At 54.6% G+C, this 21821-nt stretch overlaps 2 protein-coding genes across 9 annotated transcripts in view; both read right to left on the reverse strand.

Moving 5' to 3' along the window:
- Window positions 1–1292: 1292 nt before the first annotated feature.
- Window positions 1293–8025, reverse strand: LOC102458993 (uncharacterized). Its single transcript, XM_075899017.1, has 2 exons — window positions 7893–8025; window positions 1293–7089 (listed from the first exon to the last, which is right to left on the reverse strand). Exons 1-2 carry the CDS (start codon window positions 7914–7916, stop codon window positions 6184–6186), a joined length of 930 nt encoding a protein of 309 aa, XP_075755132.1. The 5' UTR covers window positions 7917–8025; the 3' UTR covers window positions 1293–6183.
- Window positions 7973–21821, reverse strand: part of LOC106731912 (uncharacterized) — a 67436-nt gene continuing 53587 nt past the window's right edge. For 4 of the 8 annotated variants that reach the window (XM_075899002.1, XM_075899001.1, XM_075899003.1 and 1 more), the window contains 6 exons: window positions 15917–16115; window positions 15697–15839; window positions 14328–14441; window positions 12838–13044; window positions 9382–9475; window positions 7973–8247 (listed from right to left, as the gene is read on the reverse strand). In XM_075899002.1, coding sequence (XP_075755117.1) covers window positions 8184–8247; window positions 9382–9475; window positions 12838–13044; window positions 14328–14441; window positions 15697–15839; window positions 15917–16115 — 821 coding nt within the window. In that variant the 3' untranslated portion in view covers window positions 7973–8183. Of the gene's footprint in view, window positions 8248–9381; window positions 9476–12837; window positions 13045–14327; window positions 14442–15696; window positions 15840–15916; window positions 16116–19600; window positions 19689–21821 lie in introns of those variants that run through there. The other 4 variants (XM_075899005.1, XM_075899006.1, XM_075899008.1 and 1 more) reach the window with 4 other exon arrangements.

Raw genomic sequence — 21821 nt, forward strand, 5'->3', positions numbered from 1 at the left:
CCCCACTGCCGGAGAGCTCCCTGCCACTCCACGCTGCTGCCTCTGTGAAGAATTCTCCATCTCAAGAGCTGAGCCAGGTCCCAAACCTGCCCTGCTAATCTGGGGAGCTAATGCTCGTTCCATCGCCCCCTTGCCCGTCCTCAAAACGTGCAGTGTATGGTAGATAGACCACTGTGCAGCAGTGCTGCTCTCTGCTGGCAGGGGAGACCTGTAGAATCTGATTCTCCCCTTGCTCACACCAGTGGAACTTGGGAGAGACTCCACTAAAGTAAAAGAATTTAAACCAGCACCAAGCTGCTGGAGTGAGCTCAGGCTCAGACTGGTAGCCTAGGGGAATAAAGGCTTATACATTTATCAGTTGCTGCAAACACATAAGGGAGCAGTAAACTTACCCAGATGTAAATTTTGCAGCTGGATAAGTACCCCGAAGTACCCTATCTGGGAATCTGGAATTTACCTCCTTGGATCACTACGGCTGCTAGATGACTTTAATAAAAATAGAGCCGCTGATGTTAAGTGTGCATGTCCAATAAACTTAAAAGGTCTTGCAATAAACGCCTCTGACGGACGAAAGGCAAGCTGTTGTGTTACAGCACCTTTCATCCCCAGGCCCAAAGTACTTCACAGAATATAGCTCCCAGGCCTGCAGATGGATGTGCCTGGAGGGAATTCTTACGTAGCTCTGGATGGGTACAGGGTTTGATTGCACATGCTTGATTGCATGACCAGCCCTTATCTGTTTCCAGCTGAAGTGGAGCTCTATGGGCAGCAGGGATGAACAGCCAGTGCGGGTCATGGGGCAAGGTGCATGTGGGGGTGGTTAGCTCTGTGCCCCAGAAGGGGTGGAGCCAGGGGCAGACAGGACAGATCCAAGCGCAGTCAGCCCTTTGCATCACCCAGACCATGGGAGAGATCTGGGGGCTTATTCCAGTATCTCATGCACAAGAGTTCACATCACAGAGCCATTTCCTTCTGTTCTCTGCCTCAGCACAAAGGCTGAGGCCCAAGTGGGCCATGGAGCGTAACCTAGCCCGAACTCTGAGGCGTAGGCTCACTTCACCCCTGAAGCATATCCAGAGGGCAGCATGGAAAGCACTCGCACTGCTGTTGGCAGCTGTCACAAACAAAGTCACTTGACGCTACAACAAACTAATGATGTCACCTTGAAGATTCCTGGTCTTATAGAGAGTACACTTATTAAGTTTGCAGGTGATACCAAACTGGGTGGGGTTGCAACTTCTTTGGAGGACAGGGACATAATTCAAAATGACCTTAGCAAGTTAGAGAAATGGTCAGAGGTAAACAGGATGAGGTTTAATAAAGAGAAATGCAAAGTGCTCCACTTAGGAAGGAACAATCAGTTCCATACATACAAGATGGGAAGCGACTGTCTAGGAAGGAGCATGGCGGAAAGGGATCTAGGGGTCTGTAAACAGGTTCGACCCTCAGAGTCCACTACGAGCTAATTGTGGTACCGAGAGTTCAGCCTGAGCAGTCACCATTAAGGCCGGTGGCCCCTTTTATTACGCACACTCGCGTTACACCCGAGCCGGATCGGCCTGCTGGCGGAGTAGGGGGGTTTGGGCCCGCCCCCTCTCCGAACCCCGGCCCAGGGCCCTAAAGGTAGGGACCCGTGGTCCCTCCCTCGCGGATGGGGGAACGCCCCAAAACACACCCGCTCACGGGCTCCACGACCCCGCCCTGGGCCGCTTCCTACTCCACCAGGCCTCCCGGCCCGTCTCCCTTGACCCCGCTTGCCTCACCTCTCCTTCCTTCTCCCCTCCTCCAGCTCCGTCTGCCGCGCCTCCCTGCACCGTGCCGACCCCGGGTTTAAATCCCCCGCCAGCTCCGTGCCCCCTGCGTCACTTCCCCTGCGACGCCTCCCAGCCATCCTTCCCCCGTGACATCATCCCCCTGTGCCTCGCCGGCCCCTCCCTCTTGGGCCCTGCCGGCCGGCACCCGCTGCCTCCCGACGCTCCCTGCGCCGGCTGCCGGCGTGTTCCTGCAGCCCGCCGCGGCGGGCTGGGCCGTGTTCCCCGCCCCCCGGTGTGGCTGCCCGGCGCCCCCCGGCGCGTTCTCCGTGCGGGGCGCGAGTGCCCCGTCACACTGCCCGGCGCCTCCCGGCGCGCTCTCAGTGCGGGGCGCGAGTGCCCCGTCACAGGGTCATAGTGGACCACAAGTTGAATATGAGTCAACAGTGTGATGCTGTTGCAAAAAAAGCAAATATGATTCTAGGTTGTATCAACAGGTGTGTTGTAAGCAAAACGCGTGAAGTCATTCTGCCGCTCTACTCTGCACTAGTTAGGCCTCAGCTGGAGTACTGTGTCCAGTTCTGGGCGCCACATTTCAAGAAAGATGTGGAGAAATTGGAAAGGGTGCAGAGAAGAGCGACAAGAATGATTAAAGGTCTAGAGAACATGACCTATGAAGCCAGGCTTCATGAACTGGGCTTGTTTAGTTTGGAAAAAAGAAGATTAAGGGGGGACATGATAGCGGTTTTCAAATATCTAAAAGGGTGTCACAAGGAGGAAGGAGAAAATTTGTTCCTCTTGGTTTCTGAGGACAGGACAAGGAGTAATGGGCTTAAAGTGCAGCAAGGGAGGTTTAGATTGGACATTAGGAAAAAATTCCTAACTGTCAGGATGGTCAAATATTGGAATAAATTGCCAAGGGAGGTGGTGGAATCTCCCTCTCTGGAGATATTTAAGAACAGGTTAGATAGACATCTGTCAGGGATGGTGTAGATGGAGCTTGGTCCTGCCTTGAGGGTGGGGGGCTGGACTCGATGACCTCTCGAGGCCCCTTCCAGTCCTATTATTCTATGATATGGTCCATGGGAAATCTACATGCTGGTGCAATAGCTCATACAGGCGCTGGTGAAACAAGAGTGCTCCAGAGGGGTCTCCACAGAATGGATGCCCCAGGATGAATCCTCCATAATGTGTTGGGGGGAAGAATGAGCCCTGCCCAGGTGCATTGGTTCCAGCCCTGGGGGAGAGGCCGGCATTTCTCCTGCGCTAAGGACGGGAGAGGTTGTTTCTTGCTCAAGCAGGGAGTCTGGGAATTGGTGACCTAGTCAGGACCATGAGTTATTGTGCTGTGGCCAGTTCTTGCTGATTAACTGGAGTTCAACACACCTGCCAGCTGAGGCCTGTAGCAAGGGGAGTGTGCAGCACAGCTCTGCCCCTGGAGTTCAACACACCTGCCAGCTGAGTCCGGTAGCAAGGGGAGTGTGCAGCACAGCTCTGCCCCTGGAGTTCAACACACCTGCCAGCTGAGGCCTGTAGCAAGGGGAGTGTGCAGCACAGCTCTGCCCCTGGAGTTCAACACACCTGCCAGCTGAGTCCGGTAGCAAGGGGAGTGTGCAGCATAGCTCTGCCCCTGGAGTTCAACACACCTGCCAGCTGAGTCCGGTAGCAAGGGGAGTGTGCAGCACAGCTCTGCCCCTGGAGTTCAACACACCTGCCAGCTGAGTCCGGTAGCAAGGGGAGTGTGCAGCACAGCTCTGCCCCTGGAGTTCAACACACCTGCCAGCTGAGTACTGTAGCAAGGGGAGTGTGCAGCATAGCTCTGCCCCTGGAGTTCAACACACCTGCCAGCTGAGTCCGGTAGCAAGGGGAGTGTGCAACATAGCTCTGCCCCTGGAGTTCAACACACCTGCCAGCTGAGTACTGTAGCAAGGGGAGTGTGCAGCATAGCTCTGCCCCTGGAGTTCAACACACCTGCCAGCTGAGTCCTGTAGCAAGGGGAGTGTGCAGCACAGCTCTGCCCCTGGAGTTCAACACACCTGCCAGCTGAGTACTGTAGCAAGGGGAGTGTGCAGCACAGCTCTGCCCCTGGAGTTCAACACACCTGCCAGCTGAGTACTGTAGTAAGGGGAGTGTGCAGCACAGCTCTGCCCCTGGAGTTCAACACACCTGCCAGCTGAGTCCTGTAGCAAGGGGAGTGTGCAGCATAGCTCTGCCCCTGGAGTTCAACACACCTGCCAGCTGAGTCCTGTAGCAAGGGGAGTGTGCAGCATAGCTCTGCCCCTGGAGTTCAACACACCTGCCAGCTGAGTACTGTAGCAAGGGGAGTGTGCAGCATAGCTCTGCCCCTGGAGTTCAACACACCTGCCAGCTGAGTACTGTAGCAAGGGGAGTGTGCAGCATAGCTCTGCCCCTGGAGTTCAGGCCTTGTTGGTTAGAAGATACTTGACCACAGCAGCTGTTCCCCATCTAGAGCAGGTGGAGGTGTGAACTGGTGGTAGCGGGTGTCAGCCAGTCTGCTCGTCCCCTACTGCTAAAGAGCAGGAGAGCTGGAGGTACTGGGGCGAGATCCTGGTTTGACAAAGGCTGACCTGCTGGTCTGCAGCTAAGTACAGCACAGGAACAAGTCCTTGTACCTGGAGGGCTTTGGTTCCCCCTCAGCTTTCCAGCGAACAGGCCTAGTGCACACCACAGTGGGCGGCTGCTGTTTAGTTGTAACCAGCTCTGGACCAGACTCCATTGTGCATCGCTTGCATTAACATTATTCCCCTCTCACACAAAGGAGGGAGTAAAACTCAGAGGGACACCATGACTGCTCTGAAAGGAGAGTGAAGGCGACTCCATTTCTGCTTGTGGCTTTCCCTGGATAGCTGGTAATAACAACAACCTCTTTGCCTTAATCTGCGCTGGATAGCACCCGTGAAAAGAGCCGATGTGCGCTTTGTGGCTGCCATGGAAATGTCTATGGTGATGCAGTGGCTCTGATCTCTTGCCAGGACAGCCAGGCCTGGCCTCTCCGCTGAGTGGCTCTGCAGAAATGCTGCAGGGGGAGGGGTGGTGGAAATGATGCTGAAACCCCCTTTGTGCTGCTAACAGCGAAGTGTCGACGTGTCGTTCTGGGAGCCGTCCATCCGTGCCCCCTGCCACTTGCTCTGCTGCCCCAGGTCCCATCCGCTGCCAGGCTGAGCCTGCTGTCACCAGTCAGGCAGCTACAACGTGGAACAGCACTTCACCCAAAACAGCATCAGTCGGTCTCATCCGAGCTCCCTGCAGGCCCGGATGAGCCGGCAGAACAGCCAGTCGCAGGGTGGGGGAGGCAGAGCTGGGCCAACGACAGCAGTGCCCGTAGCCCCTCCTTTCGTCCCCCCCCCCCCCCGCCCCGGCCAGCCCCTCTGGGGTCAGAACCTCAGCGCTCCGCTTTTATGGCCTCGGTGGAAGACGCAGAGCTTAGGAGCTGGGCCTTGCCATCAGCAGGGAAGCCTCAGGGCAGGGAGCAGCTTGTTCTGCTACCGGCCCTTCCCAGCAGCGCCCCGGGCCTGAGCCAATGCCCACCCACGTCCCTGGAAAGAGGCCCCTTGAGGTCGGTGGACCTTGGAATTCTGCTGAGAGGAGAAGCTGGGTGCAGGGAGCGTCTCACAGCGACCTGGTCTCTCCAGTGAGAGCTGGAGGAGGCATGGGCAGCGTGTGGGAGCTGTCACCTGCCAGCTCGCAGTGAGGTTTACTGGAGCCCTGCAGAGGTGGGTGGGGGTCTCCACGGCCCAGATACAGATGCGGCTACAAACTGCGTCCGCCCAGCCCTCTAGTGATGACAAAGGGGAGCCAGGCAACCAGGCGTCCTGCAGCCAGCGTAGTTCCCTACCAGTGAGTAACATAAGCAGCTGCAGAAACATTGATTAGGTTTTAAGCCATAGCTCTTGGGGTGCAATTTGACCAATTCCAGCAAGCAGGGCACAAGATCTGAACCCTGCCCCGACAGCTCCAGGCTGGCATCCTAGTGTACGTGGGCCAGGCCGAGGGCTGACCTTTGAAAGTCAGGAGCGCTTTAAACAATAGTGCGTGGAGAGTATTGGTCTAGAGAAACCATGCCAACAGCACTGGGAGCAAGCAGGTGCTGTACGTAACAATGCTAATGAGCAAAAATCACTGATGCAGCCATATATAGTTTGACTAGCAGGACTCATGTTCTTCCCACAACTCCAGGGGACCCAAGGGGAGCCATGTTCTTCTCCCAAGGGAACCACGGGGAACCACGTTCTTTCCCTGACCCCAGGGAACTCAAGGGAAGGTGGCGTGGGGGGGGCTGAGGGGTACAGAAGATGGCGTGGGGTATAGAAGATGGCGGGGCTGAGGGACGGGGATCAGGGATACAGAAGGTGGCCTGGGGCAGGGCTGAGAGACGGGGCTGAGGGATACGGAAGGTGGCCTGGGGCGGGGCTCAGGGGTACGGAAGGTGGCGTGGGGTGGAGCTGAGAGACGGGGCTGAGGGATACGGAAGGTGGCGTGGGGCGGGGCTGAGGGATACGGAAGGTGGCCTGGGGCGGGGCCAAGGGGTACCGAAGGTGGCCTGGGGCGGGGCTGAGGGATACGGAAGGTGGCCTGGGGTGGGGCTGAGGGATACGGAAGGTGGCCTGGGGCAGGGCTGAGGGATACCGAAGGTGGCCTGGGGCGGGGCTGAGGGATACGGAAGGTGGCCTGGGGCAGGGCTGAGGGATACCGAAGGTGGCCTGGGGCGGGGCTGAGGGATACGGAAGGTGGCGTGGGGCGGGGCCGAGGGGTACGGAAGGTGGCCTGGGGCGGGGCTGAGGGATACGGAAGGTGGCCTGGGGTAGGGCTGAGGGATACCGAAGGTGGCCTGGGGCGGGGCTGAGGGATACGGAAGGTGGCCTGGGGTGGGGCTGAGAGACGGGGCTGAGGGATACCGAAGGTGGCCTGGGGCGGGGCCGAGGGGTACGGAAGGTGGCCTGGGGCGGGGCTGAGAGACGGGGCTGAGGGATACGGAAGGTGGCCTGGGGCAGGGCCGAGGGGTACGGAAGGTGGCCTGGGGCGGGGCCGAGGGATACCGAAGGTGGCCTGGGGCGGGGCCGAGGGGTACATCACAGGAGGTGGAGTGGGACTGTTGCACAGAGCCGGGCGGGTGCATCGCGGGGTGAGAATTCTGACAGGGTTGTGTGAGTGCAGCAGATGAGTATGAAATACGGTAGCTCCCGGCCCTTGTTGAAGCCTCTGAGAGTGTTTGAGCTGTAGCTGGCTGAGGAGCCCGGCACATCTGCAGACGGTCAGGGAGCCCCAGCTGTCTGGTTCTGAGTTCTTCCCTGGGCAGAGGCAGAAGATCCCATTTCACCTGAGAAGGACCAGAGGAAATCTGCTGCATCGCCATCCTCCTCCCCCCGCACCAAGCAGCTGCCCTGCTGCCTCCTGGAGCTTCAGGCCTCTCTCGCATTGTTCAGCACTGAAGACATTGCTTGAGGCATTTAGGTTAGGGGCTAGACACAGTCCAGCCAGGCCCTCGTGGGGCAGAAATAACAGATTCGCAACCACTGAAGTTCTACCTGGCTCACCTTTGAAGCAAACTTTATGTATTAATCACATGCAAAACCATCCCCTCTTCATGTTAACCCCTTGAGGCTTGTAACCCTGTTCCCCCCGTCATCAGTGTGGCCGGGCCTTTGAAAGGCCTAGAGCAGAGGTGGGGAGCCAGTGGGTCCCGGCTTGCCTGGATCTGGTTCTTGAGGCTCAGGGTCCCCACCCAGAATTGGGGAACCTGTGCTGGCGCTCTGCGCTCCCCCCTGATCTCACCATGGGGCTGGAGCACACAAGATCTACTTGCCTGGGGATCAGCGGCCCTCTACTCAAAAAGGGTTCCCCACCCTAGCCTAGAGCATCTAACCTGGGACTGGAATGGAAAGGGTCCAGGAAGGTTGTTTATCCACTGGAATAGCAATTTTACTCACATGTATTGCACCAATCAAGCTGAACAAGAACTGGACTCAACTTTCAGGGTAAGCCAGTCTGTCCTTGCAATAGTCTTAGCCCCAGCTGACCAGAGCCTGCATCAATTCCTGCAGCTCTGCAAGCCGCCACCACTTAATTTACCAACCATTGGTCTTGGGAGAAGGCTAGGGAACAAACTTGCTTTCTGCTCACCCCATTCATAGCGGGCACAGCCATCCTGCCACAGCTCCAGGCCTTCCAAGCTCTCTGTCTGGCAAGAAGAAATCCTCAGAGCCCATTTCTTAAATCTTTTACTCTGCTGCAGACGAGTCTGTTTTAAAAATAACCAAGGCACTTTAAATTTAAAGGGACATTCTGACGGGAGAGTGGGTCTGTGCAACAGTCCTGGTGCAGAACAGAGCTTGTGCACCACTTCACCATGAGATGCACGCCCACCCACTCCTAGGAGAACGGATCTGGCCAATGAAGTTTTTCCTGGAAGGGTTAGAAGTCTGCTGCCATCTGGCTGCGGTCATTCATTTCAATGGTGGTGTAATTCAGGGAGTGTCTGAAAAAATGGGTCAAAATGCAAGAAGGTTAGTTGCTTTGCTCCTTCATAGAGGGTTGGTAAAGACACAGCCCCTAAACATGCAGCACAGTATAGTGAGGGTCTCGTGGTCAGCAATTCTGAGGCTCTGGCTTTAGAATTACTATAAAATTAAACCTACATTTTAAAAAACCCCGTTTTTGTGCTGACAACCTTCCAACTACTGACTAAATGCAACTAGTGTCCAGTCTACAGACAAGACTCAGGGGTATTGACTGTTTCCTTCAGCTTGTGGGCGTTAACACTGGGACCTACCGATGACAATGCATATAATTAGTTTCAAGAAATTCAACATGAGTGTGTGCCTGACTGATTTTTATAGGAATCCATTCTTAAGCTCCCACACCTAAAGTTCCTTTTAAATAAATGTTAAAGGGTTTTTCTACTCCCCCATGGAGATTTAAATACTGTTCTTAGCAGATGGAGAGAAAGTGAAATTGTTTAGATGGTGTTCTGTCAAATATACAAAGTAAAACTATTTGAACAAATGGGGAAGAGATGTTGAGAAAAGAACTTCTCTGTCCGAGTTACAAATAACGTTTAAAATAAAATATGTTCAAGGCTTTTCCTTTTTCACTGTGGACAACATTAGCAGAGCCATCCCAGTGCCTGCCTGTCTGCGATTCTGGGCTAGCAATGGGGAGAAGCCAGGGACAGGAACCAGTCGTTAGTCAGTTCCCCACATCTCCCCTCAGGCACCTCCTTCCCTATGCTGGGTGCCAAGAGCCCCCTACGCTCCTGCTAGGCCTCCAGCTCCCCTCTGGCCAAACCACAGAGGCGATCAGCACAAGCCTGCAGAGCAGCAGCAAAGGGGTGGGTCAGTACGGCACCAGGGTATTCTAGGCACTGACCAGATTCGGAATTCATGGGAAGCCTCCATTACACGATGACCTGAAACTGCAGGAGCTGCTCTGCTGCCCCAGGCAACTCCTGCCACTGAATGGAGGGGCAGCCTCTTGCGGAGCGCACAGGCCACTGGGTAGAGCAGTAAGCACCCCTCTGAGCGGGGTCGCTGCTGCATGATGGGGCAGGGAAAGAGTCACTCGTGGCACTCCCTGCTACATCAGGCAATGGGCAGACATGAGGGGGCCTTACCTTTTGAAGTAACAGATGGCTGCAAGGACCAGTGCGAGCGTGAGCAGCACCGATCCCAAGACAGAGAGGGCTATTTCCCAGGCGTGGAAGGAGGCTGTGGGAAAAGGGAAGGCACACGGGTGGAGACGAGGCTGAGCCATGCAAAGGGATTGCTCATGTAGCGGATGCTGTACTTAGCAAGGCTCCTTACAGTGTCCCCATTAGGGACCTGGACAGCCCGCAATGCCCCCGACTGGGCTCTGGAAAAAGCTCGCTGCAGTGCATTGTGGGCTGAACTGGAGCCTCTTGGAACTGCTGTCCGTCCTGGGCGGCGGGGAATGCTTCTGCAAGTGCAAGACGTGGCGCTGCAGCCCCACGGGGGCGCCTCCCTGCCCCCACTTGGAATCCCGAGGGCTACAGGGAAGGCCGGCTGTGCTGTCACCAGACAGGGCACCGTTCCAAGGTGCTCCTCAGAGGGCAGACCTCTGGATACAGGGGAGAGGACTGGCACGTCACTGCCGCCGAGGGGAGAGGACTGGCACGTCACTGCCGCCGAGGGGAGAGGACTGGCACGTCACTACCGCCGAGGGGAGAGGACTGGCACGTCACTGCCGCCGAGGGGAGAGGACTGGCACGTCACTGCCGCCGAGGGGAGAGGACTGGCACGTCACTGCCGCCGAGGGGAGAGGACTGGCACGTCACTGTTACCGAGGGGAGAGGACTGGCACGTCACTGCCGCCGAGGGGAGAGGACTGGCACGTCACTACCGCCGAGGGGAGAGGACTGGCACGTCACTGTAACCGAGGGGAGAGGACTGGCACGTCACTGTTACCGAGGGGAGAGGACTGGCACGTCACTGTAACCGAGGGGAGAGGACTGGCACGTCACTACCGCCGAGGGGAGAGGACTGGCACGTCACTGCCGCCGAGGGGAGAGGACTGGCACGTCACTGTTACCGAGGGGAGAGGACTGGCACGTCACTGTAACCGAGGGGAGAGGACTGGCACGTCACTACCGCCGAGGGGAGAGGACTGGCACGTCACTGTAACCGAGGGGAGAGGACTGGCACGTTACTGTTACCAAGGGGAGAGGACTGGCACGTCACTGCCGCCGAGGGGAGAGGACTGGCACGTCACTGTAACCGAGGGGAGAGGACTGGCACGTCACTGCCGCCGAGGGGAGAGGACTGGCACGTCACTACCGCCGAGGGGAGAGGACTGGCACATCACTGTTACCGAGGGGAGAGGACTGGCACGTCACTGCCGCCGAGGGGAGAGGACTGGCACGTCACTGTTACCGAGGGGAGAGGACTGGCACGTCACTACCGCCGAGGGGAGAGGACTGGCACGTCACTGTAACCGAGGGGAGAGGACTGGCACGTTACTGTTACCAAGGGGAGAGAACTGGCACGTCACTGCCGCCGAGGGGAGAGGACTGGCACGTCACTGTTACCGAGGGGAGAGGACTGGCACGTCACTGCCGCCGAGGGGAGAGGACTGGCACGTCACTGTAACCGAGGGGAGAGGACTGGCACGTCACTGCCGCCGAGGGGAGAGGACTGGCACGTCACTACTGCCGAGGGGAGAGGACTGGCACGTCACTGCCGCCGAGGGGAGAGGACTGGCACGTCACTGTTACCGACGGGAGAGGACTGGCACGTCACTGCCGCCGAGGGGAGAGGACTGGCACGTCACTGTTACCGAGGGGAGAGGACTGGCACGTCACTGCCGCCGAGGGGAGAGGACTGGCACGTCACTGTAACCGAGGGGAGAGGACTGGCACGTCACTGCCGCCGAGGGGAGAGGACTGGCACGTCACTGTAACCGAGGGGAGAGGACGGGCACGTCACTGTTACCGAGGGGAGAGGACTGGCACGTCACTACCGCCGAGGGGAGAGGACTGGCACGTCACTGCCGCCGAGGGGAGAGGACTGGCACGTCACTGTAACCGAGGGGAGAGGACTGGCACGTCACTACTGCCGAGGGGAGAGGACTGGCACGTCACTGTTACCGAGGGGAGAGGACTGGCACGTCACTGCCGGCGAGGGGAGAGGACTAGCACGTCACTGTTACTGAGGGGAGAGGACTGGCACATCACTGCCGCCAAGGGAAGAGGACTGGCACGTCACTGCCGCCGAGGGGAGAGGACTGGCACGTCACTGTTACCGAGGGGAGAGGACTGGCACGTCACTACTGCCGAGGGGAGAGGACTGGCACATCACTGTTACCGAGGGGAGAGGACTGGCACGTCACTACCGCCGAGGGGAGAGGACTGGCACGTCACTGCCGCCGAGGGGAGAGGACTGGCACGTCACTACTGCCGAGGGGAGAGGACTGGCACGTCACTGTTACCGAGGGGAGAGGACTGGCACGTCACTGCCGCCAAGGGGAGAGGACTGGCACGTCACTGTTACCGAGGGGAGAGGACTGGCACGTCACTGCCGCCGAGGGGAGAGGACTGGCACGTCACTGTAACCGAGGGGAGAGGACTGGCACGTCACTGCCGCCGAGGGGAGAGGACTGGCACGTCACTGTAACCGAGGGGAGAGGACTGGCACGTCACTGTTACTGAGGGGAGAGGACTGGCACGTCACTGCCGCCGAGGGGAGAGGACTGGCACGTCACTGTAACCGAGGGGAGAGGACTGGCACGTCACTACCGCCGAGGGGAGAGGACTGGCACGTCACTGTTACCGAGGGGAGAGGACTGGCACGTCACTGTTACCGAGGGGAGAGGACTGGCACGTCACTACCGCCGAGGGGAGAGGACTGGCACGTCACTACCGCCGAGGGGAGAGGACTGGCACGTCACTGTTACCGAGGGGAGAGGACTGGCACGTCACTACCGCCGAGGGGAGAGGACTGGCACGTCACTGTTAGCGAGGGGAGAGGACTGGCACGTCACTGTTACCGAGGGGAGAGGACTGGCACGTCACTACCGCCGAGGGGAGAGGACTGGCACGTCACTGTAACCGAGGGGAGAGGACTGGCACGTCACTACCGCCGAGGGGAGAGGACTGGCACGTCACTGTTACCGAGGGGAGAGGACTGGCACGTCACTACCGCCGAGGGGAGAGGACTGGCACGTCACTGTTACCGAGGGGAGAGGACTAGCACGTCACTGTTACCGAGGGGAGAGGACTGGCACGTCACTACCGCCAAGGGGAGAGGACTGGCACGTCACTGTTACCGAGGGGAGAGGACTGGCACGTCACTACCGCCGAGGGGAGAGGACTGGCACGTCACTGCCGCCGAGGGGAGAGGACTGGCACGTCACCTTTAACTGTACAGAAGCTGAATCATCTTACGTCTCTTTTGCCAGGCGGCGTTGGCTTTTACCAGACCATTCCATGCAGCTGAAGGTCTAGATGTCACCTGCTTTAGACTGTCCCCTCCGCGTGCAGTGGTGGAGAGCTGGGACCCTAGACTGCCCATTCAAGCCCGTGGGCACATCACTGTGCCAGTTTCCCTTTACTCACCACCACCCGGTGGTGTTGACACTGTGCCGGCGGGCGCACCGCACTTCCCCTTCGCCCTCAGGACTCTCCCCGCCACGGAGAAGGGATGGGGGCTGGTGGTGAAGTTCCTGTGCCAGTCTAGGATTAGATGCTGCTGCTCCAGCGACTTGGCCCACACCTGACCTGTGAGCTGCAACATGGAGTCGGTGCAGGTGAAATTAAGCTCTGCTGGGAGGCAAGGAAAAGAGATTCTGGTTCAGTTTGGATTGGATGCGCCTTCCTCCCCCCCCCCCCCAAAACATGACTGCGCTCTCAGCTCAAAAATTCATGAGATTTCAGCCCCGTCAAATCCAAACCAGTCTGCTGCAAAGCCGAATCCCCAATCCACCCATGCACTGTCTCCCACCAGCCCCTCTTGGATTTCAGTCTGGAGAGGTGCTAGGCCAGGCTGCCATCAGGTTCCCATTCCAAGCTCCAGTCTGTGCCCTCTCTGCTCGGTTCAGGGTGGAATGGCCGGTAGGGAGACAGCCTGCCAGAGTGACACGTTTCCAAGCCTGCCAGAGTGACACGTTTCCAAGCCTGCCAGAGTGACACGTTTCCAAGCCTGCCAGAGTGACACGTTTCCAAGCCTGCCAGTCAGCAATTCCCTCCCCAAAGAGCAATACTTCTCACGTCTCCAGAGCTGGCCTGGCCTATGGATTCAGACCTGCTGAGTAGTGCTGGGGGCCCCGATCCCAGACGCCTTCATGCGGACCGACTGCCAGACAGCGCCGAGCACCTGCCAGCTGGAAATCAGGCCACCGAGATCTCTCCAGGAAGGCCCCAGAGTGACTTCTCTTCTGAACACTGAGGCCCGTGAATTTATGTCACAGACGTCTCAATGGGACACAGTCTCTAGGGTCACTTCTGCAAACCTGCTTATTTGGGGAGTGACTGGCCACAGCTGCTCCACACACCGCTCTCAGTCCCCCAGAGGGGCTGTACCGAAGCCAGGCTTCAGGGAGATGCTTTGGCCAAAGTTCAGAGAAGGCGTTTTGCAGAAGCCTGGTATCAAATACCTGCTCTAGGCCCAGAGCACAAGTAGCGGAGCGTGTGGGAGCCAGGTCCCTTTGCAGACCTCCTGCAAGGTGCTGGGCCTCTCCCTGTGCCTCCTGCAGCATGGCAGGAAGGAGGCTCGTTTTCCCACCCTCCACGCGGCACCGGCCGTTTCTCCGTCGGACCCTCCACCTCCTTCAGGGCAGACCTGGCCTCTTGCCACTTCCTCTGCTACCACAACCTCCTCCCCCCCACTGGCACTCTGGAATAGCCCCAGACTGCCAGGGAAAGAGGCCTCCAAGTGTCGCATGTGGCTTGGGGAGCAACCATTTCCTTTAGCACCAGGGGCTGCCGGCTCCTTGCTCTCACAACCCCTCCTCACGTCAGCCAGGGTATGCAGGCTGGGCTGCAGGGCTGGAGCAGAAGAGGAGCAATATAAAGCGGTTACTGGTGAAGGTGGTGGCTCTGGCACTGACCGTGGAGGTAGAATTGGGAGACGCCGCAGGCACAGGTCTCCTCCATGGATTTCGTTAGTGCCCCCTCCAGGCTGTGGAGAGCCCCCTCGGGGGCTGCCGTCCACACCGAGCAATCTAGGCGAGAGAGGGGAGATGTCACTCAAGGGAGCTGGCCCTGGCAATTAGTCTACAGCCGTTCCAGCTGGAAACACCCAGTCCTGTCTGACCGCAGGAGCGAGGCCGTGCTGGGGACTGGCTACTCCTTGGAGGGGCAGTCGTGGAAACAGCCGCAGCTGGAGGGCAAAGAGGACAAAATGGCAGAGCGGCAGCGAGGGAATTCCACCCAGTCAGTCCGGTGTTCGTGGAGGACTGGAGTGAGGGGGGTTTCTTCAGGCGAGACAGGACTCAGACGTTAGCTCCAGTCATGTGTCACCGCCACTGGCGAGGCTCATGCCAAACTCGTGAGGAGATACGGAGCTTCACTCCCTTTCCCCGAGGAGGTTTCTGGTTTACAGGAACATTGGCTATTTCATTTGGCCTGGAGGTGGGCCTCTTTCCTGGGTTTCCATACACGCCAGCCTTACCGAATGCTCCCTACCCCCTGGGAATTCGGGTGCCCATGGCAATGAAACAAGACAGGCAAGGGGATGAGGACTCCAGCCCCAAGCTCCCTCCGGGGAAAGCCACGCTCCCGCTGGCTGACGGACCATGCAAGTGGTCTGACCCCATGGCTGCAGTCCCACCTATTCCCCAAGCAGGTTCTGGCTGCGACCATGATGAGCCAGAGCCATGGCAACCCCTGAACACGTCCAGCTCCTGACGAATTTTGCCGCGAGGCTGTAGGACGCTGTCCTCTGCAAGCTGGAGGTGAGGGCAGAGCTGTCCCTTACGCATGGCGGACTGGGGTGGCTGCTCCAGGACCCGAGATTTGGAGAGCCCCTGGTTCAGTCTCCAGCAGCAGCAGCAACCCAGCCCCACCGGCTCCCAGCATCACCCTCCACCGTGGCTGCCACCAGGATTGCACCTGCATAAAAAAATGCTCCGGGGGCCCACACTGGCCGATCTGTCCCGGGCCCCACCCCCGCGCGACGGCCCTGGGTTAGGGCTACATCGTACGCTTTGTTCCTGCACAGCAGTCGGGGTGTTTGCCCCGGTATCGCCAGCGAGATGGGGGGGCGGGTTTCCTGCCATTGCTGACAAGCAAGTGGCCTTTCCAGAGAGGCGTCTGGAGTTAAATACCTTGTTCTGCCTGCCAATGCCACCCCTCCAGTGCCAGCCTGACACTTGCAGGGCCGAACGGCACCCCCACCTCAGCATTCGCTCACCACACCCTCTGGCCCGTGTGGGGAGGGACACTCAGCCCAGCCCACGCCCCAAGCCCCCCCCTTACTGGGTGTGAGCAGGCACAGGCCAAGAGCCACAGCAAACGACTTCAGGGGACATCTGTTCTCCAAGCCAGGGCTGGGGTCCGAGACGGCGTACTCCAGCGCAGCACGCGCATCGCAGCAGGAGCAGCGGCTCAGCGACACCAGCCTGTCCCCAAGAGAAAGGAGTCAGCGCTCACTCACCCGGCTTCTCCCAGGCAGGCGGGGAGCCAGGCGGTCCCTCACCTCTCCTCCGCGTAGGGCACAAAGTGCGAGGGGCCAAGGCGGCCCAGCTCTCCTCTGCCCGCGCCCGATTCCCACGTGTACACCAGGGCGTCGACCAGGTTCTCCAGCGTCACCGGCATGCCGGCAGGAATTGGCGCTTGGCCGCCGCGGTACACTGCCACCGCACGAGTCCCACCTCTGGCAGATGGGGCCTCCTGGGCTGAAAACAGAGGGGACAAGCTGGGAGCATCTGGACACTTGAGACAGGGCAGTGACAAGCCAAGAGCAGCAAGAAGCAGATTTCATTGGTGTCTCCCTGCGAGGCCTCAGGGCCGCACACACGCAAGGCAGGCACAGCCAGGAACACTCTGCAGGGAGGCTGCAATGGAGCTTTCTTAGCATTCAGGCCAGCAGCAGATCCAAAGTGGAGGAGGACAAAACAGGCTGCTTGCTCCCTGCAGAGCCACAACTCATCCTACCTCACCAGGCTGCTAGAGCCAGGCTGCCCTCTCCTGTACAGAGCCCCTAGCCAGCAAGCCGGATGCGGGAAAACCTTGGAGAGCTGCAGTACCAGCTCATCAATTTAACACCCCCCTCCGGAAGAGAATGGAAAGGAGGGTGATTACAGACTGGTTGGAGCTGCAATGCAGCTCCTGCCAGCTGGAAGCACAGACTGCCCAGCAGCTCCGGGCACTCTGAGAAGCAGGAGTCTTTGCACAGCACAGTAGGAAAGTAAGGCAAGTGAGGAGGTATGCACGATTATCTGGCCTGCGTGTGCATTCGGTGCAAGGAGCTCCTGGGTGAGGGCTTTGGAGGCCAGGGTGGCTGAATTGGAGGAGCTAAGAGAGGTAACAACAGAATTTAAAAGGGCTCTAGAGGCGCTCCCGGCAATTACAGACCAGTAAATCTAACGTCCGTTCCGGGCAAATTAGTTGAAACAATTGTAAAGAATAAAATTGTCAGACACATAGAAGAACATAATTTGTTGGGCAAAAGTCAACATGGGTTCTGTAAAGGGAAATCCTGCTTTACTAATCTATTAGCGTTCTTTGAAGGGGTTAACAAACATGTGGACAAGGGGGATCCAGTAGATATAATGTACTTAGATTTCCAGAAAGCCTTTGACAAGGTCCCTCACCAAAGGCTCTTACGTAAATTAAGTTGTCATGGGATAAGAGGGAAGATCCTTTCATGGACTGAGAACTGGTTAAAAGACAGGAAACAAAGGGTAGGAATAAATGGTAAATTTTCAGAATGTAGAGGGGGAACTAGTGGTGTCCCCCAAGGGTCAGTCCTAGGACCAATCCTATTCAACTTATTCATAAATGATCTGGAGAAAAAGGGGTAAACAGTGAGGTGGCAAAGTCTGCAGACGATACTAAACTGCTCAAGGTAGTTAAGACCAAAGCAGACTGTGAAGAACTTCAAAAAGATCTCAGCAAACTGAGTGATTGGGCAACAAAATGGCAAATGAAATGTAATGTGGATAAGTGTAAAGTAATGCGCATAGGGAAAAATAACCCCAACTATACGTACAGTATAATGGGGGCTAATTTAGCTACAACTAATCAGGAAAGAGATCTTGGGAGTCATCGTGGATAGTTCTCTGAAGACGTCCACTCAATGTGCAGCAGTAGTCAAAAAAGCAAATAGGATGTTAAGAATCATTACAAAAGAGATAGAGAATAAGATGGAGAATATCTTATTGCCCTTATATAAATCCATGGGACGCCCACATCTTGAATTCTGTGTACAGATGTGATCTCCTCATCTCAAAAAAGAAATACTGGCATTAGAAAAGGGTCAGAGAAGGGCAACCAAAATGATTAGGGGTTTGGAACAGGTCCCATATGAGGAGAGATTAAAGAGACTGGGACTTTTCAGCTAGAGGAGGCTAAGGGGGGATATGATAGAGGTATATAAAATCATGAGTGGTGTGGAGAAAGTGAATAAGGAAAAGTTATTTACTTGTTCCCATAATATAAGAACTAGGGGCCACCAAATGAAACTAATGGGCAGCAGGTTTAAAACAAATAAAAGGAAGTTCTTCTTCACGCAGCGCATAGTCAACCTGTGGAACTCCTTGCCTGAGGAGGTTGTGAAGGCTAGAACTATAACAGGGTTTAAAAGAGAACTAGATAAATTCATGGAGGTGAAGTCCATTAATGGCTATTAGCCAGTACGGGAAATGAATGGTGTCCCTGGCCTCTGTTTGTCAGACGGGTGGAGATGGATGGCAGGAGAGAGATCACTTGATCATTACCCGTTTGATTCACTCCCTCTGGGGCACCTGGCATTGGCCACTCTCGGCCGACAGGACACTGGCTGGATGGACCTTTGGTCTGACCCAGAATGGCCGTTCACAGAGGTAAGTACATGAGGCTTTCTGGGACAGTGCAGAACTGTCCCACCTCCGGTCAGACAGCCTCAGCACTGTTAAGGAGGATGAAAGGCTCAGGGAAAGAGAACGGTCAACTGGAGCAGAGGGAAACCATCCCACAGTTGGGACTCTCCTTCCAGAAGATGTCGTGGTCTCCTCTCTCACTGAGGATACCTCTCCGGTGGAGGGAACTCCAGTCATTAGGAAAAGGCAGGTGTTAGTAGTGGGAGATTCGATCATTGGAAACAGAGAGAGCTGGGTTTGTGATGATTGGGAGAACTGTACGGTGACTTGCCTGCCTGGTGCGAAGGTTGCGGATCTCTCGAGACATCTAGATAGACTTCTGTGTAGTGCTGGGGAGGAGCCGGTAGTCGTGGTACATGAAGGTACCAATGACATAGGGAAGGGTAGGAAAGAGGTTCTAGAGGCCAAATTTAGGCTGCTAGAAAAGAGATTGAAATCCAGGACCTCTATGGTGGCATTCTCTGAAATGCTTCCAGTTCCACGCGCAGAACCAGGTAGGCAGGCAGAGCTTCAGAGTCTCAATGCGTGGATGAAATGATGGTGTAGAGAGGAAGGGTTTAGATTTATTAGGAACTGCGGAAACTTTTGGGACAGGGGGAACTTCTACAGGAAGGATGGGCTCCACCTAAACCAAAATGAAACCAGGCTGCTGGCACTTAACGTTAAAAAGGTTGTAGAGCAATTTTTAAACTAAGGGCTGGGAGAAAGCCGATGGGTGCGGAGGAGCACGTGGATCAGGCAGAGACATCTCTTAGGGGAGGGTCTATTAATAGAGATGCTCTATGTTCTAGTCAGGAGAAGAGGATGGAAGTCTGGGTCAGATCAGATGAGACACAACCAAATGAAAAAGAGTCTAACACATCAGGAAATGGCAGACATAAATAGTGACAAATGTTTAAAGTGCTTATACACAAATGCTAGAAATCTAAATAGTAAAGTGGGTGAACTGGAGTGCTTCTTATTAGAGGAGGATACTGATATAAGAGGCATCAAGGAAACCTGGTGGAGTGAGGACAATCAATGGGACACAATCATACCAGGGTACAAAATATATCAGAGGGCATGTCTAAACTACATCCCTCTTTCGAAAGAGGGATGTAAATTAGGCAGATCAAAAGTGCAAATGAAGCGGGGATTTAAATATTCCGCACTTCATTTGCATAATCGCATCACAGTGTTCTATTGAAAAAGGTATTTCGAAAGTGAAATCGCTGTCTCGATGCGGTTCTTTAAAAAACCCCTCTTTTTTTAAAGATCCTGTACTCCTCATTTTTTGATTCAGAAATAAAATGTCTAGATACCTTAAATGACTGCTTCTTGGAGCAGCTGGTTCTGGAACCCACAAGGGGAGAGGCAATTCTTGATTTAGTCCTACGTGTAGCACAGGATCTAGTTCAAGAGGTAAATATAACTGGACCACTTGGAAATAGCGACTATAATGTAATAAAATTTAACATCCCTGTAGTGGGAAAAACACATCAGCAGCCCAACACTGGCATTTAATTTCAGAAAGGGGAATTACACAAAAATTAGGAAGTCAGTTAAACAGAAATTAAAAAGTACAGTGACAAAAGTAAAATCTCTGCAGACTGCATGGAAACTTTTCAAAGATGCCATAATAGAGACCTAACTTAAATGTATACCCCAAATTAAAAAACACAGTAAGAGAACCAAAAAAGTGCCACCGTGGCTTAACAGCCAGGTAAAAGAAGCAGTTAGAGATAAAAAGACATCTTTTAAAAGGTGGAAGTCAAATCCTAGTGAGGAAAATAGAAAGGACCATAAACTTTGTCAAATTAAGTGTAAAAATATAGTAAGAAAAGCCAAAAAGGAGTTTGAAGAACAGCCAGCCAAAAACTCAAAAAGTAATAGCAAAATGTTTTTTTAAGTACATCAGAAGCAGGAAGCTAACTAAACAACCAGTGGGGCCCTTGGATGATCAAGAGGCTAAAGGAGCACTCAAAGACGATAAAGTCATAGCAGAGAAGCCAAATGAATTCTTGGCTTCAGTATTCACGGCTGAGAATACTGGGGAGAGATTCCTAAACCTGAGCCATTCTTTTTGGGTGACAAATCTGAGGAACTGTCCCAGATTGAGGTGTCATTACAGGAGGTTTTGGAACAAATTAATACACTTAACAGTAACAAGTCACTGGGACCAGACGGCATTCACCCAAGAGTTCTGAAAGAACTCAAATGGGAAATTGCAGAAACTACTAACTGTGGTTTGTAACCTGTCCTTTAAATCGGCTTCCATACCTAATGATTGGAAGACAGATAACATAACGCCAATATTTAAAAAGGGCTCTAGAGGTGATCCTGGCAATTACAGTCAGGTAAGTCTAACGTCAGTATTGGGCAAATTAGTTGAAACTCTAGTAATGAATAAAATTGTCAGACACATAGAAGAACATAATTTGTTGGGGGAAAGTCAACATGGTTTCTGTAAAGGGAAATCCTGTCTTACTAATCTGCTAGAGTTCTTTGAAGGGGTCAACAAACATGTGGACAAGGGAGATCCAGTGGATATAGTATACTTAGATTTCCAGAAAGCCTTTGACAAGATCCCTCACTAAAGGCTCTTAAGTAAAGTAAGCTGTCATGGGACAAGAGGGAAGGTCCTTTCATGGATAGATAACTGGTTAAAAGACAGGAAACAAAGGGTAGAAATAAATGGTAAGTTTCCAAGTGAAGGGAGGTAATTAATGGGGTCCCCCAAAGGTCTGTCCAGGGACCCATCCTATTCAATTTATTTAGAAATGATCTAGAGAAAGGGGTAAACAGTGAGGTGGCAAAATGTGCAGATGATACTAAACTGCTCAAGGTAGTTAAGACCAAAGCAGACTGAAGAGCTTCAAAAAGATCTCCCCAAATTAAGTGACTGGGCAACAAAATGGCAAATGAAATTTAATGTGGATAATGTAAAGTAATGCACATTGGGAAAAATAATCCCAACTACACATACAATATGACAGGGACTAATTTGGCTACAACTACTCAAGAGAGAGCTCTTGGAGTCATTGGGGATAGTTCTCTGAAAACATCCACTCAGCGGCAACAGCAGTCAAAAAAGCACATAGAATGTTAGGAGTCATTAAAAAGGGATAGAGAAGAAAACAGAGAATATCTTATGGCCTCGGTACACCCACAACTCGAATACTGCGCACAGATGTTGTCGCCTCATCGCAAAAAAGTTAAATTGGCATTGAAAAAGGTTCAGAAAAGGGCAGCAAAAATGATTAGGGGTTTGGAACGGGTCCCATATGATGTGAGATTAAAAAGACTTGGACTTTTCAGCTTAGAAAAGAAGAGACTAAGGGGGGGTATGATAGAGGTCTATACAATCATAACTGGTATAGAAAAAGTGATTAAGGAATTACTTATTCCCACAATATAAGAACTAGGGGTCACCCAATGAAATGAATAGGCAGCAGGTTTAAAACAAACAAAGGGAATTTTTTTTTCACTCAGCGCATAGTCAACCTGTGGAACTCCTTGCCAGAGGATGCAGTGAATTCTAGA

Source organism: Pelodiscus sinensis, chromosome 16 (genome assembly GCF_049634645.1).
Source record: "Pelodiscus sinensis isolate JC-2024 chromosome 16, ASM4963464v1, whole genome shotgun sequence".
Lineage (NCBI taxonomy): Eukaryota > Metazoa > Chordata > Testudines > Trionychidae > Pelodiscus > Pelodiscus sinensis.

Excerpts from the sequence above, each read along its gene's own strand:
- LOC102458993 (XM_075899017.1), bottom strand. The coding sequence starts at position 7,916 with ATGGCTGTGCCCGCTATGAATGGG. Across the intron at positions 7,090-7,892 it reads CTGTGCCCGCTATGAATGGG|GTGAAATGGGATCTTCTGCC; the intron begins GTGAGCAGAAAG and ends GGTCCTTCTCAG.